The following is a 17,697-nucleotide window of genomic DNA, read 5'->3' as shown; positions in this document are numbered from 1 at the left end:
TCTCCTAATACAAGCACATTCTAGAACATTAGCATACATCTCCCTTAAATCTCTATCCTCCTTCTTCACCAATACTTCCATTAAGTATTCAGAACACCATAAGTATCCCCTGGCTCCACACAAAGACTTTCCTTTAGGCCTCTGAGGGGACCTACTCCTTCACTATAAAACCATAAGACATAGGAATTGAGAATTCAGCCCATTGAGTCTGCTCTGCCATTCCATTATGGCTGATTTATTATCCCTCTCAACCCATTCTCCAGCCTTCTCCCCATAACCCTTGAAATCCTGACTAACCAAGAACCTATCAACCTCCGCTTTAAATATATCCAATGACTTGGCCTCCATAGCCGTCTGTGGCAATGAATTCCACAGATTCACCACCATCTAGCTAAAGAAATTCCTCCTCAGCTCTGTTCTAAATGTACGTCCCTCTATTCTGAGGTTGGGCCCTCTAGTTCTAAACTGCACCACTACAGGGAGCATCCTTTCCCTAATGGTTCCACTCTATCCAGGTATTTCTATATTTACTAGGTTTCAATGAGATTCCCCCTCTCACTACTAATATATTTATAAAAGATTTTAGAAACCTCAATTATGTTTCCAGGCTATTTCACAACCCCCTTTTTGCCCACCTAATTGTTTTATTAAGATCTTGCAAAAACTTCAAATAACTTATTTGATCACAATTTCCTACAAGAGGCATATACTTCTTTTCTCTCCTTTCCGAATCAAACCCGCAATTTCTTTTGGAGACACGAGAGAATGCAAATATTGGAATCTGGAGCAACACACAAGAGGCTAGAAGAACTCAGCAAGTCAGGCAGCACCTATGGAGAAAATGTATAATCAATAGTTCAGTTCAAATGAAAGGACATGATCCAAAATGTCAACTATCAATTTCCTACTGTTAGGGCATACTCTGGAGTTCTGCAAAATAACAAATATTAATTTCACCAGCAACCAGTTTTCATATCCAAATGTGGTCTATAGATTGAATTTAAAATGTAGCTTAGAGCAATGTTCTTCCTTTCCTGGAGCTGCAGACAGGGGTTGACAGCAAACCAGGAAACACCCATTCACCTGAGATGTCTGCAAATGCATGAATGCAATACGAATGATAGACGTGATTAACACTCATTTTGAGTGTGTTGATATGAAGATCTGGGGGTTTGAAATTATGTGCAATTCAAAAGAAGTATTATAAACGCATTGTAACTATAGAAATTCTCTTGTTGTTACTTTTGTTAACATATAAAATGTGATGAAATATTGGGTCTTCCATGAGGATCTCTAGTATGATACCTGCCTGTTTTGTTGAATTAAGGCTTTTATATCCACCAGCTTCAGCATCTCTCTGGTGACTTTGTTCACAGTCACACCTCCATAGATACTGCCGAACCTGCAAATTTTCTCCTGTACTCCATTGGTTGCTCCTCATTTTTGTTTGTAAACCAAGGTTTCCTAATTTTACCATCTTTACTTCTTACCCTTATAGAGATGTGCTGACTTCGAACTCTTACTATTTTAATCTCCTCCCACTTACTTGATGTTGTTTTTTCTTTTAGCAGCAACTTCCAATCAACCTTCATCACATCCTGTTTTATACCTGTAATGACCTGGTTAAGACTTCTAATGCGATGCTGTGAGGTATTTTTATTTTAGCAGTTTTCTGCAGAAGTAGTGTGTGGTGTGTTTCCGCTAAAGATAAGGAGCCATGTTGTCTAGCTTAGGAATGCTGTGCCAGCCAGTTATAACATTCTGCCCAGTGGAAGAGTCAGGAGAGCTGGGCAGGATCAGAGTTGTTTCTGAAGGACAGTAGTCTGGTTTGGGGTCTTTTGGGGCGGAAGCTGCTGAGTGGGGCACAAGGAAAGATGCTGTAAAATGCCATTCTAAGGAGAGAACCCGGTGTAAGAAGTGCTTTGTGCAGATTAATGGCTCCAGGGAGTAAGGGCCAAAACTCCTGAGAGCCAGTTTCATTCGAGATGGTCTTTGAGAGAAATTAGGACTGTGGCGGGTACCTTCACACAGACCATGGGTCCAGGGCGAGTAAAGCAATACACTCCACTACTCCAGAATCCCTTCCAGGACACATTTAATAAATTCCATCCTATCTAGGCTCCTGCACCTCAGACGATCTTAGTTAATATTGGTAAAGTTAAAATCCCCCACAATTACAACTCTGTTGCTTTTAAATCCAACTGCTATTTGCCTATATTTTTGTTCTTCCAAATCCACCTGACTATTTGAAGACATAGAATATTCAAATCAAAGTGATCCTCCCATTCTTCTTACTAAGTTCTACCCTCACAGCTCCCTTCACCATATCAAGTACTTGTATACCGCTCTCCCCAATAAGCAGTGCGACACCACCTCATCCATTCGGAAACCATCCATCATGCCTGAAAATACTATTGTTTAAAACAGCTAAACATAAATTGGGACACAGATTTGGCTCATTGTATAAATCCAATTTACCTTGAGGTAACCCTGGACTATCCTACTTAAGTATTATGATGGGAACATAAAAATGCTGAAAATACAAGAAGCCTAGCAGAATTTGATAACTGGTACACCTATAAAAATCTTCCATTTTCCAGGTGCTAACAAGCTCATACAGATTTATTTTTCTTTACAACTTGATTTTACACTGATGCTAATTACACATAAAAAGAACAGGGAATAGATTGCCTCAGAACAAAAACAAGTAACAGAGTAAGAACTGGATTAATAACTTTAAGAGTTACAAACAAACCTGTGGTGGCAACCTTGCCATATTTTTAAGTAAATTTTAACGACCACGGTTCTAATCGACCTTTTAGTTATGATAGATGCAGATCAGATTCAGATTCATTTACCACATGTACAATGAAACATGCAGTGTTATGTATTGTTCACATTAACAAACAACACATGTTTGGGGGCTGCCACAAGTGTCTGACTCCAACAGTTTGCCCACAATCAATCACTTTTAACACTACACTGTACACTGACAGTGGTCGCAGTCGACATACTGCTGCAGCACACCCACACAAGTGCTGACTTGTATCAGGGATGAGGAAAATACTGTAGGCTAAATCTTACAGTTTAGGAATGGAGCATGCAGTGTGTATTTTTCTCGGATTATTCCATATTTTGTTCTCAGTGAACATGGCTTGGCTGTCACGGGACAGGGAGAGTGTGGCAGAAAAAAAGAGTTGTTTCTATTAACCTTATGCTATAATCATTTGTGAGTTAGTTGTACAGGCTCATGTGAAGAAATACAAGAACATAATAGAATTAGGATTTAAATGGAGAATTCCTGACTCACTGACATCATCTTTATTGAACATTAACATAACATCCCTCAGGTAGGATCTGTAAATCATGGAATAGAGTGGAATAGCACCACACTTTTCTCCAAGTCTCAGCTATTTGGCTTGGGCACAGCATCATCTTAACTCCACCATGGATGGTCTTAAGCCCAGCTGAGAAAGGAGGATTGAACATATAGCTAGCAACTTCATCTCGTAAAAACCCACTGCTACAGAAAAGCCGACAGAAACTTCAAAGACCTCATCCCTGGGAGAGGAAGGATCTTCACCTAGAAGATATACAAAGTCATGTGGTAAAAGCAAAAGCCACAGGACCAATTGACCTTCCATTGGCCTAGGGCTGAATACTCTGGCGAGCTGCTGTTGGCGGCTTGTGCCCCAGTAAGGTCAATGGTCTTAAAAAGAAGGCAACATAACTTTGCAGTTAATTATCATGCTTCTTACAGAAACACTTATGCACTTTTTACAATAGTGTAGCGGTTAGCACAACGCTTTACAGTTCCAGTAACCTGGGTTCAATTCCTGTAGTTGCCTGAGAGTTTATACATTCTCCCAGTGACCACATGGGTTTCCTCTGGGTGCTCCAGTTTCCTTCCACAGTCCAAAGACGAGGTTAATTGGTCATTGTAAACTGTCCTGTGGTTAGGCTAGGATTAAATCAGGGGTTAGTGGATGGTATGGTTTGAAAGGCTGGAAGTGCCTATTCCATGCAGTATGTCAATAAATAAATAAATAATATATATCATGGTGCAGTACTTCTTCCAATACACAATAATTCCACATAATAGCATAAATAATATAAATGCTCCTTAAAATACAATAGTTCCTCAAGCTTCAATAAATACTAAATGCATTATTAAATCTAAATGCCACCCGTCCAACAGAAGCACAAGTAAATTTAACATTTTTCAGGAAGTTAGGTAGATACTCCTGGGCATTTAGAGTTTTACAAATGTGTGCTCTCATTCAAAAATAAACCTACCTCTCGAGTATTGGCATCACACACTCGGATAACATTGAGGAACGTGGGCATAACTTGAGGCAAGAACTGGACACATTTTAAACCCAAAGACTTGAAGATAAAAGTGACAGCCTGAACGACCATTGTGTGGTGGTTTGAAAGAGATGTGTCTCGCAGGATACGCATGAGGGTTACAATGGCAACAGCTGGGTAAAATTCATCCAGTGGTAAATTCCCCATATTCACCAACATTTCACTGGTGCTGTAGTCAGCTGCAATCAAAATAAAGAGTAACATTGTAAAGAAGGAATCCCTTTTGAATATTAAAAATTGTAATGCTACAGGCCCGCTGGATCAAAAAGGTTTCTGATCATAGCCAACTTATATAATACTAACTTCTTAGTCTAGTGAGAGGTGATAACAGAATTATATAGAAAGGAGCCTTTTCCGAGGTGTTCACAACATTTTTAAAGGCAGAAAGATCGCAGTGAAGTATTGTAGAAGCATAAATATTAGCCTCTTGTCATATTAATAAACTTGTTATGGTTTCCCTTTAAAATCTATGCTTTAAAATGGGAAACAAAAATAGGGCCATGTCTTACTAGAAATTAACTTAAATTTTATATTAAAGACCAATGCTTAACAATCTAGCAAAAAACAAAATGCTGGAAGCACTGAGTAAGTCAGGTAGGATCGGTGGAAAATGGAACAGAGTTAGAATTTTATCTGAGGAAGGATCTTTGACCTGAAACATTAACTTTGTTTTACTTACAGGGCATGAAGAGCAATAGGGAGAAGGCAAAAATTTGCAGCTGACAGAGAAATGGATCAGCCATGATGAAGTGGTGGAGCAGTCTCGATGGGACAAATGGCCTAATTCTGCTCCTATATCTTATAGTCTTATGGTTTTTCCACAAATGCTGCCTAACACATTTAGTGTTCCAGTATTTTCTGTTTTTGTTTCAGATTTCCAACATCTGCAGTCTGCGATTTCCATTATTTAGCTACGACTCAATGACTATGCCATTTGCCTTCTATTATATGGAAAAACTTACGATGTACATGTCAAAGCAAAAACTGGGCAAGGCTGTTTAACTGTAAATACTCCCTAAAGCAGCTGGAGGCATTAAAACAATCTTAAGCAACCACACATCAGCAATAACATGAACAGTATACCATTTTCCTTCAATATCTGATCCAAAAGGAATGTCAAGCATAGCTACAACAAAATCATCACATACACAAGAGATTCTGCAGATGTTGGAAACCCAGAGCAGCACACACAAAATGCTGGAAGAACTCAGCAGTTCAAAAAGCATGTATGAAGAGACCAAGCAGTCAGCATTTCAGGCTGAGCCACTTCATCCAGTCGCCATATTTATAAACAATAAGAAAGGTATGGTGATCGTCAATGGAGCAGACACCATCAATCTAATTTTATTTGCTTGGAGGGGTCCATGTTTTATATTGACATTTCAGAATAACTTAACTTCCCTTAAACTACATAGCATTGCAAGAGAAATAAATAACCCCCTTGAAAACAGTCATAATAAATCCTATTTACGATTCCTTCTTAAACCAGCAGGTAATTGTCATTACAAAATATTTTATTACAAATGCTGCCTTTTGTAATAAAATAAATGAATTCATAAATCCCGCAAAAAAGACCTTGAATTAATTCAACAAAATGCATGCACTATCTTTGATGCAATACATCAGATGGAATGTTTTAGTATTAATAGTCAATTTAGTTTTAAGGGGTGCTTAATATCATTACATTTTATTACTCAAGGTCATACTTGATTTCCTGAAGTGCATATAGATGAAGAGACTGAAAGGTTTAACCAACATTTGCAAAGTCAGACAAGGTTAGCGTTTGTTATACCTAGTTGTGCAGAGCTACTGATATCACAAATTATATTGAACTAACATTTAATAAACCCACAATGTTAATCTCCTTCTCTGCATCACTCTCCATGTGAAATGCTTTACCAACATTCACTATCCTACCATTTTGAATGGGTCTTACAGCCCCGTAACCAGAGATTTATCAATTCCCATAAACAATCTTCACATATTGTTTGTAGGCATAAAAACACACCCTAATGATAGCTTGCAGACACACTTGGAAAAAAGAAACAAAGTTGACCTGAAAATAGCTGTTCAACTCTCCTCTAGCTATAAATAAGGCTTGGAGTTTCATAAAATCTGTCTGGTTATATTTATGCTTCACTGAATGAACAGCACCTAGCATTGTCTAGCAATCAGCCTAGCAATGTTTAAACTCAAAACGGTCCACTCATAACTTTTACCTTTCAAACAAGTCACTACACTGCGAAACAATAAGCAATTAAATTCATTATTTCAATCAGATCGGGTATATCATTTTTTAATAAAGTGGTGATTTAATTACAGTATGGATTGCATTTCCAGAACAACATGGTGCAGATTGCAGTTATACATTAGCAGTTGGCCCAGGTCCTTGTGCATGATGCTACTTGGTGCATGAGGACATGTTTGGGCTCAACTGAGACCTTTCATAGTAAAATAATCTGCAGCTGTTGAGGTTGATAAAATTTGGCTGTATGAATAAGACACAAGAGATCCATAAATGTCTGCAGGACAGCACTTTATAATATGATGTAAAATTCATTGTCTAGCAATGTGCATTATTCAATTCCAAACAAAACTTCCTACGCATAAAAAGAATTCAGCAGAAAACAGAAGTAAAATTAAAATTAAAATTAAAATTAAACAGAGAGGAGAGGGGAGGCATTCAAATTCAGTTACTGGCACACAAAGCATATATTGCATTATTAACAAACAGAGAAAGAAGACCTGAATGATTAGGATTTAACAAATATATAACAGGGTCATTATCATTCAAAGAATATATTCAACATAATTGTTTGAATTATTAACAAGCAAAAGAAAATCTGCAGATGCTGGAAATCCAAGCAATACACACAAAATGCTGGAGGAACTCAGCAGGCCAGGCAGCATCTATGGAAAAGAGTACAGTCGACGTTTCAGGTCGAGACCCTTTGGCAAGACTGGAGAAAAAAAGCTGAAGAGTAGGTTTAAAAGGTGGAGAGAGGGGAGAGACAAACACAAGGTGATAGGTGAAACCTGAAGGGGGAGGGTGTGGGTCCCAGCTATGTCTGTCTGTTTGTCGGCCACATGGAACAGTCTATGTTCCAAGCCTACACTGGTGACTGTACCACACTTTTCCTATGCTATAATCAACAACTGCATTGGTGCTGCTTCCTTTACCCGTGCTGAACTCGTCGACTTCATTCACTTTGCTTCCAAATTCCACCCTGCCCACAAATTTACCTGGTCCATTTCCGACACCTCCCTCCCCTTTCTCAATCTGTCTCTATCTCTGGAGACAGCTTACCTACTGATGTCTATTACAAACCCATGGTCTCCAACAGCTACCAGGACTGTACCTCCTCCCACCCTGTTACTTATAAAAATGCCGTCCCCTTCTCTCAATTCCACCACATCTGCTCTCAGGATGAAGCTTTTCATTACAGGATGGAGAAGTCCTCCTTCAAAGAAAGGAGCTTCCTTTCCTTCACCATCAACACTACCCTCAACCACATCTCTTCCATTTCATGTACGTCTTCTCTCACCCCATCTTTCCACCATCTTACCAGGATAGGATTCCTCGTCCTCACCGATCACCCCACCAGCCTCCGCGTCCAGCACATAGTTCTCTGGAACTTCCACCATCTCCAACAGGACCCCACTACCGAGTACGTCTTTCCTTCCCCCCACTTTCTGTTTTCCGCAGGGATCGCTCCCTATACAACTCCCCTATCCATTCGTCCCTCCCCACTGATCTCCCCCCAGCACTTATCCTTGCAAGTGGAACGAGTGCTACACCTGCCCCTACACGTTCTGCCTCACTACCATTCAGGGCCCCAAACAGTTCTTCCACGCGAGGTCCTTCACCTGTGAGTCTGTTGGGGCCATATACTGTGTCCGGTGCTCCTGGAGTGGCCTCCAGTATACTGGTGAGACCTGACGTAGATTGGGAGACCACTTCACCGAGTACCTAAGCTCCACCTGCCTGAAAAAGCAGGATTCCCAGTGGCCACCCATTTTAATTCCACTCTCCATTCCCATTCTGTTATGTCCTCCACTGTTGTGATGAGGGCACACTTAGGTTGGAAGAACAACACCCTATTTTCTTTCTGGGTAGCCTCCAACCTGATGGCATGAACATCGATTTTTCAAACCCCTGGTAATGCTCCCCCCTTCACCATTCCCACTCCCCTTTTCCCTCTCTCACCTTATCTCCTTGCCCACCCATCACCTCCCTGTGGTGCTCCACCTGGCTTTTCTTTTTTCCATGGCCTTCTGTCCTCTTCTACCAGACTCCCCCTTCTTCAACCCTGTAGCTTTTTCACCAATCAGCTTCCCAGCTCTTTACTTCACCACTCCCCCTTCAGGTTTCACTCATCATCTTGTGTTTCGCTCTCTCCTTCCCCACCTTTTAAATATCCTCCTCAGGTTTTTTTCCTCCAGTCCTGCTGGCCCGAAACGGTGACAGTACTCTTTCCCATAGATGCTGCCTGGCCTACTGAGTTCCTCCAGCATTTTGTGCGTGTTCTTTAAATTATTATCAGCTTCATGAAGTGGCCCAGCAGAATAGGCACTTGTTCAAACACGCCCAGGATATAGAATCAAAAAAGACCTATGAAATATTAAAAGTTTCCTGAAATAATATGGTGCAGAAGCTGCACACATCATCTCAGAATGCAGATTCGTCCTCTTGGAGGTCTACTTGTATATGCTGGTGTTTTGGTCTTCATTTGCTTTGTGCAAATGATTTATTATGCAATTTCCATTTGTGTAGCCTTTTATAAAGATAAGAGCTTCACTCAATAAAGCTTTTTAAATTGATCTAGCAATGTAAGTACCAGTATTTAATCTAAAGTAATACAAAACACTGAGGCTCAAAATGAAGGTGAAGCTGAAAGGTGATTTCTTTTCTCTGGCAAGTCCACATCAGACATGTGGAGGGTGTTTAAAGATCAACTGCACAGAGTACAGGAAAGGTATGTTCCTGTTAGAAGGAAGAACAGGGATGAAAAGATAAATGAACCTTGGATGACCAGAGAGGTGTCGAATTCAGTCAAGAAGAAAAAGGAAAAGTACAGGTCGACCTTCACTAATCCAGCACCATTGGGACCTAAGGAGTGCCAGATTATCAAAGGAACCGGATTACAGGTAGTCGGATTAGTGAAGGACGACTGTACATAAAATTTCAGAAGTCAAGATCAAATGAAGCAGGATTCTAAACAAGCTAGGAAAGAAATAAAGAAGAGAATTAGAAAAGCTAGGAAGGACCATGAAAAGCCCGGAAGGGCCATGAAAAGCCCTTGACAAGTAGGAATAAGACGAATCCCAAGGCATTCTATACTACATCAAGAGCAAGAGGATACGTTGGGAAAGGGTGTAGGACCACTCAAGGATAGAGAGGGAACATTTGCTTGGATGCGGAGAATGTGAGTGAGGTACTTGATGAGGATTTTGCTTCGGTATTTACCAAGGAAAAGGACATGGAGGACCAGGCGATCAGTGCTGAGTGTATGAATATGTGTAACACCCTGGGAAAGGTTTCACTGCTAACGTAATGGTCTTTCTGTAGAAGCAGTGTTTGGGTTATGGTTAGAGATAACGGGTGCTTTGGAACATGAGCTGGGTCTTTTGTTTGGTAGGAGATGGAGAGAGAAGACTCTGGAGAGAACTGGTCGTAGGATTCGAACCAGTAGGGGATCGTGATTCAATGGAGCAAGGTTCTGTAGTCAACTGAGGATCAGTAAATATGCCTTTTGAAAGAGTTGAGCTCCAACTTGTGCACATTTGACTGTTTAATTCTAATGGACACCTTTTTTTGTTTTTTTTTTCTTTACTAAACTCTTCAGTTAAGATTCATAAATATAATTCCTTTAATCGTATGTAATCGTATGTTATTTCCTGGAACTGAATTTGTAACAGGGTAACAAATTACACATCATCCAGACAATCCAGGGTTTGGGGTGGGAGAGTCGTCTCAATCTCACGGGTTTGGCGGGACCAGAGTGTGTACTCCCTACACACAAGCAGCCAAGGAAACCAGCGGGCTTTCATATATTATGCCATTTAGAGGTCAAGAAGGAGGAAGTGTTAGGCCTCCTAAAGAGTATTAAGGTGGATAAGTCCCCAGGGCATGATGGGATTTGCCACCGGTTATTGAAAGAGGCAAGAAAGGAGATGGCTGGGGCCTCAATAAGTATCTTTGGAGTCCTGTCTAGACACAGGTGAGGTCCTGGAGGATTGGCAAGTAAATAATGTTGTACCTCAATTTAAGAAGGGAAAAGGGAAAATCCTGGGAACTACAGACAGGTGAGTCTCACGTCATTTGCAGGGAAATTGCTGAAGAAAATTCTTAGGGATAGGATATGAGTATTTGGAAACGCATGGCCTAATTAGGGAGAGCAGAATGGCTTTCTGCGTGGCAGGTCGTGTCTTACCAACTTGATTGAATTTTTTTCCCACAAAGTGACAAGAGAAATTGATCAAAGTAGCACAAAAGATGTTGTCAACATGAATTTTAGTAAGTTGTTTGACAAAGTCCCTCATGGGAGACTAATTCAGAAGATTAAGATGCATGGGGTTCCCGGAAAATTGGCTGCTTGGATTCAGAAATGCCTTGCACATAGAAGACGGAGAGTAGTGATCAAAGGGACTTACTCGAACTATAATTAAAGGTATTCTGCATGTATCTGTGCTGGGACCTCTGTTGTTTGTGATGCATATAAATAACCTGGATAAAAATGTAGATGGGTGAGTTAGAAAGTTTGCAGATTACAGCAGATTGGTGTAGAGTTGTGGATTGTGTGGAAGAATACAGCTCAATATAAATCAGTTGTAGATATAGGTACAGAAATGGCAGATGATTCTGAGGTGTTGCACCTAGATAGTACACTGTTAAGGACAAGACTAAAGGGTCCAAGTTCATGTTTCCTGTAGCTACACAGGTCGATAGGGTGGTTACGAAGGCTATGGAGTGCTTGCTTTTATTAGTCAAGGCAATGAGTTCAAAGCCAGGAACAAATGTTGCAACTTTATAGAACTCTGGTTTGGCCACATCTGGAGTATTGCATACAGTTCTGGCCGCTCCACCTATAGGAAGGATGTTGAGGCTTTAGAGAGAGTGCAAAAGAGGATTACCAGGAAGCTGCCTGGTTTAGAGAGTGTGTGCTGTCATGAGAGGGTGGACAAACTTGAGTTATTTTCTTTGGAGCAGCGGAGACCATGGGAGATCTGACAGAGATTATGAGAGGCATAAACAGGGAGTATCTTTTTTGCAGAATAGAAATATCTAATACCAGAGGGCATGCATTGAGGTGAGAGTGATTAGGTTCAAAGGGGATTGAAGGGTAAGTTTTTTTTTTACTCAGGGAGCAGTAGATGGCTGGAATGCACTGCTTGGTATGGTGGTAGACACAAATAGATTAGAGGCTTTTAAGAGACGTTTAGATAGTATATGAGGAAGATGGAGGGATATAGACATAGGTAGGAGAGATTAGTTTTTTGGGGGGGGAGTTTAATTTATTTTTTAGATGGCTTGGCACAACACTGTGGGCTGAAGGGCCTGTTCCTGTCCTGTACTTTTCTATGATCTTCTCTTTGAATTAAGAACATACTGACCGCTGCTGCAAAAAGCTAACTCTCATGGCATTTATAACCTGTGCATGTACATCTATGATGACAGTAAACTTGAACTTGAGAAAGAATCTCAAAATTAGACAGAGCAAACTACAACTTACTTTGCCCAGAAAAACATTAAAAGTACTAACACTGTCTCCTAAAAATTACTACAGCATTTTACCATGATTCCTTTTTTATTAGGATTCCACAAGGGGTCAAAGACAAAAATCTGCTGCACTAACATGTTAGTGCTATGTCAGCATTGTCTTTCACAAAGATAAAGTGCATACAGAAGATCAGTGGCTCACTTGGTTCAAAAGATAACTTACAATTTCATATCAAAAATAAAAGACCAGAAACAATAGCACAGTTCATCAAAAAATTGTCAAGATATTACCAATACAGCTAACCCTTAATGCAAAACCCATTCATACCTGAATCCTGATTCGATTTAGATTCTGATAGACTGACAGCAGATGCATCACGAGATTGATCAATCATCCCAATATTAACTTTGTGTTTGTATGGATCTAACGCACCCAACAACCCTAAGACACGGATAGCCTGAAGAAATAAATAAAGTCAGTTGTTAAATAATGCATTAAAGAAAATCCACACATTTAATTAGCATCTTTTGAAATAAACCCATTATATTTCACAGATTTCTTGCACAAAGTGTAGGTGTGTAAACAAGTGTGTAAACTGTAGATTTCTTCACATTTACAATTATACAAACATATGCATAAAATAGGTTTTAAATTTCTCCTTGAATGAAGCTGGAGCAATACTTACAAATTAACTTCAAGATCTGCTTGCTACTCTATGATGTGTCCAGAGAAATTTTAGAAACATAGAAAACTTACAGCACATTACAAGCCCTCCGGCCCACAAAGCTGTGCCAAACATGTCCCTACCTTAGAACTACCTAGGCTTTACCCATAGTCCTCTATTTTTCTAAGCTCCATGTAGCCATCTAGGAGTCTCTTAATAGACCCTATCACTTCCGCCTCCGCCGCCAGCAGCCCATTCCACGCACTCACCACTCTCTGCGTAAAAAATTTACCCCTGACATCTCCTCTGTACCTACTTCGAAGCACCTTAAATCTATGCCCTCTCGTGCTAGCTATTTCAGCCCTGGGGAAAAGCCTCTGACTATCCACACGATCAATGTCTCTCATTATCTTATACACCTCTATCAGGTCACCTCTCATCCTCTGTTGCTCCAAGGAGAAAAAGCCGAGTTCACTCAACCTATTCTCATAAGGCATCCAGGCAACAAAGATGCTTCCATTATCTATGTTGAAGGTACACAATACCAGAAGGAAATATGAGTAAGAATAGGCCACCAGACCCCTCAAGCATCCCCCACTATTAAATATGATCAAAGCTGATCTATGCTGGTATTAAATCATGGCAGTTCTCTATAACCCTCATTTCCTCAATCGTATAAATATTTATTTGCCTGCACTTTAAATACATCAATTGATCTGACCTCCACCATCCTTCTGGAACTACACTACCCCCTCTATGCACCTCAGTTTTAAGTGACTGCCTGCTTATGTTGCAGCCGTGTCCCATTATTTACGAATTTCCTACCAGTGGATACATCATAATGATGCTTGACAGAAACTTATGTCTGAATATATTGCATATTTATGTCAAACCAGGATGCCTTGATAGCCACATTGCATTAATACATTCAAAGACTGAGCATGCCCTGTTCATATCCTGATAAGAGTTACCCTTGCCTATTAACATGGGTGAAGCAGGAGACCTTGCTGTGGGTCTTGGAAATGTCTTTGGCTCAGTCCTTATTCCACATCTTGCAAGTATAGAGTGTCCTGAAAAAAGATTTCTTGAACTCGTGAAATAAACTGGGAGCTTTAGGAAGGGCGAGATACAAATCACATCTGAGCTCAACTGGGGGTCCTCTCAAAGTCAAAAACCTGCAGCTGCTTGCTGGTTAGGTTTAGATATGAAGAATGGCAGCTTTGCATTGTTGTTTCTCATTAGCATCCATCTTGGATGTTTATCTCCCAAAATGAAGCAACATTTGATCTTCCACGTGCCTTTAAGGCCCCATTTTTAATATTCTAAAGAGACAGGTCTTTACAGTTCCTTATTAATAAGATAAGGAAAAAAAACAGCTGCTTACAGATCTCTGAATTTATTTAAACCTTTTTTTATTTTCTAAAAAAATTTGCATGTACAAGCATAATGTATTCCAATACATGATTCAGAAGCCACAAAATAAATTGTTCTTTGATTGAAAATCGTTGATATAGATTTTGTGGACACAGTGGCTGGCACTGAAAATGGGGGACAGCAACACTACCTTATACGCTACTAGCCATATGTACTTGTATTAAGTAGGAAGAATATGAAGACCTGCTCTAGTCCCCACTGCTGTTCTTAACTGACTCAAAACACCCTCAAGCCCCCTCTCCAAAAAAAATTGTTCCAATTAGTCTTAAAATGGACAAGGTAAAGATTTGCCAAAAAAAACACTGGCTATTCAGGTCTAGTTAGATTGACCACAATAACTGCTCCAACACCATCTATTACTCATTTTAGAAAGAGACAAATTTGACTGATTTAAAAAAAAACTAAATTTAAACTCTAATTCAGAGAAAATTAAATTCTTTTGAAAAGAGGTCCCAAACAGAATTTGCTTTCAATTGTGTTTTACTCCTGGATAAATTTTGTAACTAGCTGATGACATCCAAAATTAATTATGTCTACCTTCAAGAACTACAGTTGATGTAACTAGTTGGACAATTGGAATATATGATATCTCAGCCAAAGTCTATGAAAGTGACACGATGATATAAACACTAAAAAATTACTTTTACTGCATGATTACAGAATGATCTAGGTAATTGCAGACAGCAGCTGCAAGAAGAAACAAGTGCCCTGAATACTCCTTTCACTGCATCCAACTGACCTGGCTGCTAATTACAACTATCCAAATACCATCATCAAAAGCAAGAGTATGAAAAAGAAGTTTCTTCATTATGCTGGAGTGCCATAATGTATTTTCTTAAAACTTAACAACTAGCTTGATCTTCAATTTTTTTAAATAACTGCAAGCATTAGGGATGTGTATATAGATTCTCCATCCTTATCAGAATTAACATAATTTTAATCTAATAGTTCCTATTAGAAAGGATATTTTGACATTTCACACTGTGTTAATTTTACAGTTTTAGTGCAGGCAATATCTCCCTAGAGCAAGGGGTTTAGATGGGGTGGAGTTCGTTGGGTGTGTTCAGGAAGGTTTCTTGACACAATATGTAGATAAGCCTACAAGAGGAGAGACGGTACTTGATTTGGTATTGGAAAATGAACCTGGTCAGGTGTCAGATCTCTCAGTTGGAGAACATTTTGAAGATAGTGATCATCATTCTATCTCCACTACAATAGCACTGGAGAGAGATAGGAACAGACAAGTTAGAAAAGCGTTTAATTGGAGTAAGGGGAATTATGATGCTATCAGGCAGGAAACTGGAAGCTGAAATTGGAAACAGATGTTCTCAGGGAAAAGTATGGAAGAAATGCGGCAAACGTTCAGGGGATATTTGTGTGGAGTTCTGCATAGGTACGATCCAATGAGACAGGCAAGTCATGGTAGGGTACAGGAGCTGTGGTGTACAAAGGCTGTAATAAACCTCGCCAAGAAGAAAAGAAAAACTTACAAAAGATTCAGAAAGTTAGGTAACGTTAGAGTCTAGAAGATTATAAGGCTAATAGGAAGGAGCTTAAGAAGGAAATTAGGAGAGCCAGAAAGGGCCATAAGAAGGCCTTGGCGGGCAGGATTAAGGAAAACCCCAAGGTATTCTACAAGTACGTAAAGAGCAAGAGGATAAGACGTAAAAGAATAGGACCTATCAACTGTGACAGTGGGAAAGTATGTATGGAACTGGAGGAAATAGCAGAGGTACTTAATGAATACTTCAGTATTCACAATGGAAAATGGTGATTGTAATGATGACTTGCAGCAGACTGAAAAGCTTGAGCATGTAGATATTAAGAAAGAAGATGTGCTGGAGCTTTTGGAAAGCATCAAGTTGGGTAAGTCGCCGGGACTGAATGAGATGTACTCCAGGCTACTGTAGGAGGCAAGGAAGGAGATTGCTGAGCCTCTGGCGATGATCTCCGCATCATCAATGGGGACGGGAGAAGTTCCAGAGGATTGGAGGGTTGCGGATGTTGTTCCTTTATTCGAGAAAGGGAGTAGAGATAGCCCAGGAAATTGTCGACCAGTGAGTCTTACCTCAGTGGTTGGTAAGTTGATGGAGAAGATCCTGAGAGACAGGATTTATGAACATTTGGAAAGGCATAATATGATTAGGAATAGTCAGCATGGCTTTGTCAAGGGCAGGTCGTGCCTTACGAGCCTGATTGGATTTTTTTTGAGGATGTGACTAAACACATTGATGAAGGTAGAGCAGTAGGTGTAGTGGATATGGATTTCAGCAAGGCATTTGATAAGGCTTATTGAAAAAGTAAGCAGGTATGGGATTCAAGGGGACATTGCTTTGTGGATCCAGAACTGACTTGCCCACAGAAGGCAAAGAGTGGTTGTAGACAGGTCATATTCTGCATGGAGGTCGGTCACCAGTAGAGTGCCTCAGGGATCTGTTCTGGGACCTTTACTCCTTGTGATTTTTATAAATGACCTGGATGAGGAAGTGGGGGGATGGGTTAGAAAGTTTGCTGATGACACAAAGGTTGGAGGTGTTGTGGATAGTATGGAGGGCTGTCAGAGGTTACAGCGGGACATTGATAGGATGCAAAACTCGGCTGAGAAGTGGCAGATAGAGTTCAACTCAGGTAAGTGTGAGGTGGTTCATTTTGGCAGGTCAGATATGATGGCAGAATATAGTATTAATGGTAAGACTCTTGGCAGTGTGGAGGATCAGAGGGATCTTGGGGTCCGAGTCCATAGGACGCTCAAAGCAGCTGCGCAGGTTGACTCTGTGGTTAAGAAGGCGTGCGGTGTATTGGCCTTCATCAATCGTGGAATTGAATTTCGGAGCCTAGAGGTAATGTTGCAGCTATATAGGACCCTGGTCAGACCCCACTTGGAGTACTGTGCTCAGTTCTGGTCGCCTCACTACAGGAAGCATGTGGAAGCCATAGAAAGGGTGCAGGGAAGATTTACAAGGATGTTGCCTGGATTGGGGAGCATGCCTTATGAAAACAGGTTGAGTGAACTCGGCCGTTTCTCCTTGGAGTGACCGAGGATGAGAGGTGACCTGATAGATGTGTATAAGATGATGAAAGGCATTGATCGTGTGGATAGTCAGAGGCTTTTTCCCAGGGCTGAAATGGTTGCCACAAGAAGACACAGGTTTAAGGTGCTGGGGAGTAGGTACAGAGGAGATGTCAGGGGTAAGTTTTTTTTTTACTCAGAGAGTGGAGAGTGCGTGGAATGGGCTGCCAGCAACGGTGGTGGAGGCGGATACGATAAGGTATTTTAAGAGACTTTTGGATAGGTACATGGAGCTTAGAAAAATAGAGGGCTATAGGTAAGCCTACAATTTCTAAGGTAGGAATATGTTCGGCACAACTTTGTGGGCCGAAGGGCCTGTATTGTGCTGTAGGTTTTCTATGTTTCTATAATATTGGTGTTATGGTTAAACCAAACATCTTAGAGCCAATAGTTTCATAACGCAAAGAAGTCATCACATTGTGGTTGAAGACTAACGTGAA

General features: G+C 40.4%; 1 protein-coding gene across 3 annotated transcripts in view; it reads right to left on the bottom strand.

The window, feature by feature from the left end:
* Window positions 1–17,697, bottom strand: part of mtor (mechanistic target of rapamycin kinase) — a 343,897-nt gene that overhangs the window by 222,450 nt on the left and 103,750 nt on the right. For all 3 annotated transcript variants that reach the window (XM_063033405.1, XM_063033407.1, XM_063033406.1), the window contains exons 18-19: window positions 12,417–12,546; window positions 4,297–4,547 (exon numbers count right to left, since the gene is read on the bottom strand). In XM_063033405.1, the coding sequence (XP_062889475.1) occupies window positions 4,297–4,547; window positions 12,417–12,546 (381 nt within the window). The remainder of the gene's footprint in view (window positions 1–4,296; window positions 4,548–12,416; window positions 12,547–17,697) is intronic.

Source organism: Mobula hypostoma, chromosome 25, assembly GCF_963921235.1.
Source record: "Mobula hypostoma chromosome 25, sMobHyp1.1, whole genome shotgun sequence".
Classification (NCBI taxonomy): Eukaryota; Metazoa; Chordata; class Chondrichthyes; order Myliobatiformes; family Myliobatidae; genus Mobula; species Mobula hypostoma.
The sequence above is the reverse complement of the archived record's forward strand: the minus strand, read 5'-3'. Positions and strand labels throughout refer to the sequence as shown.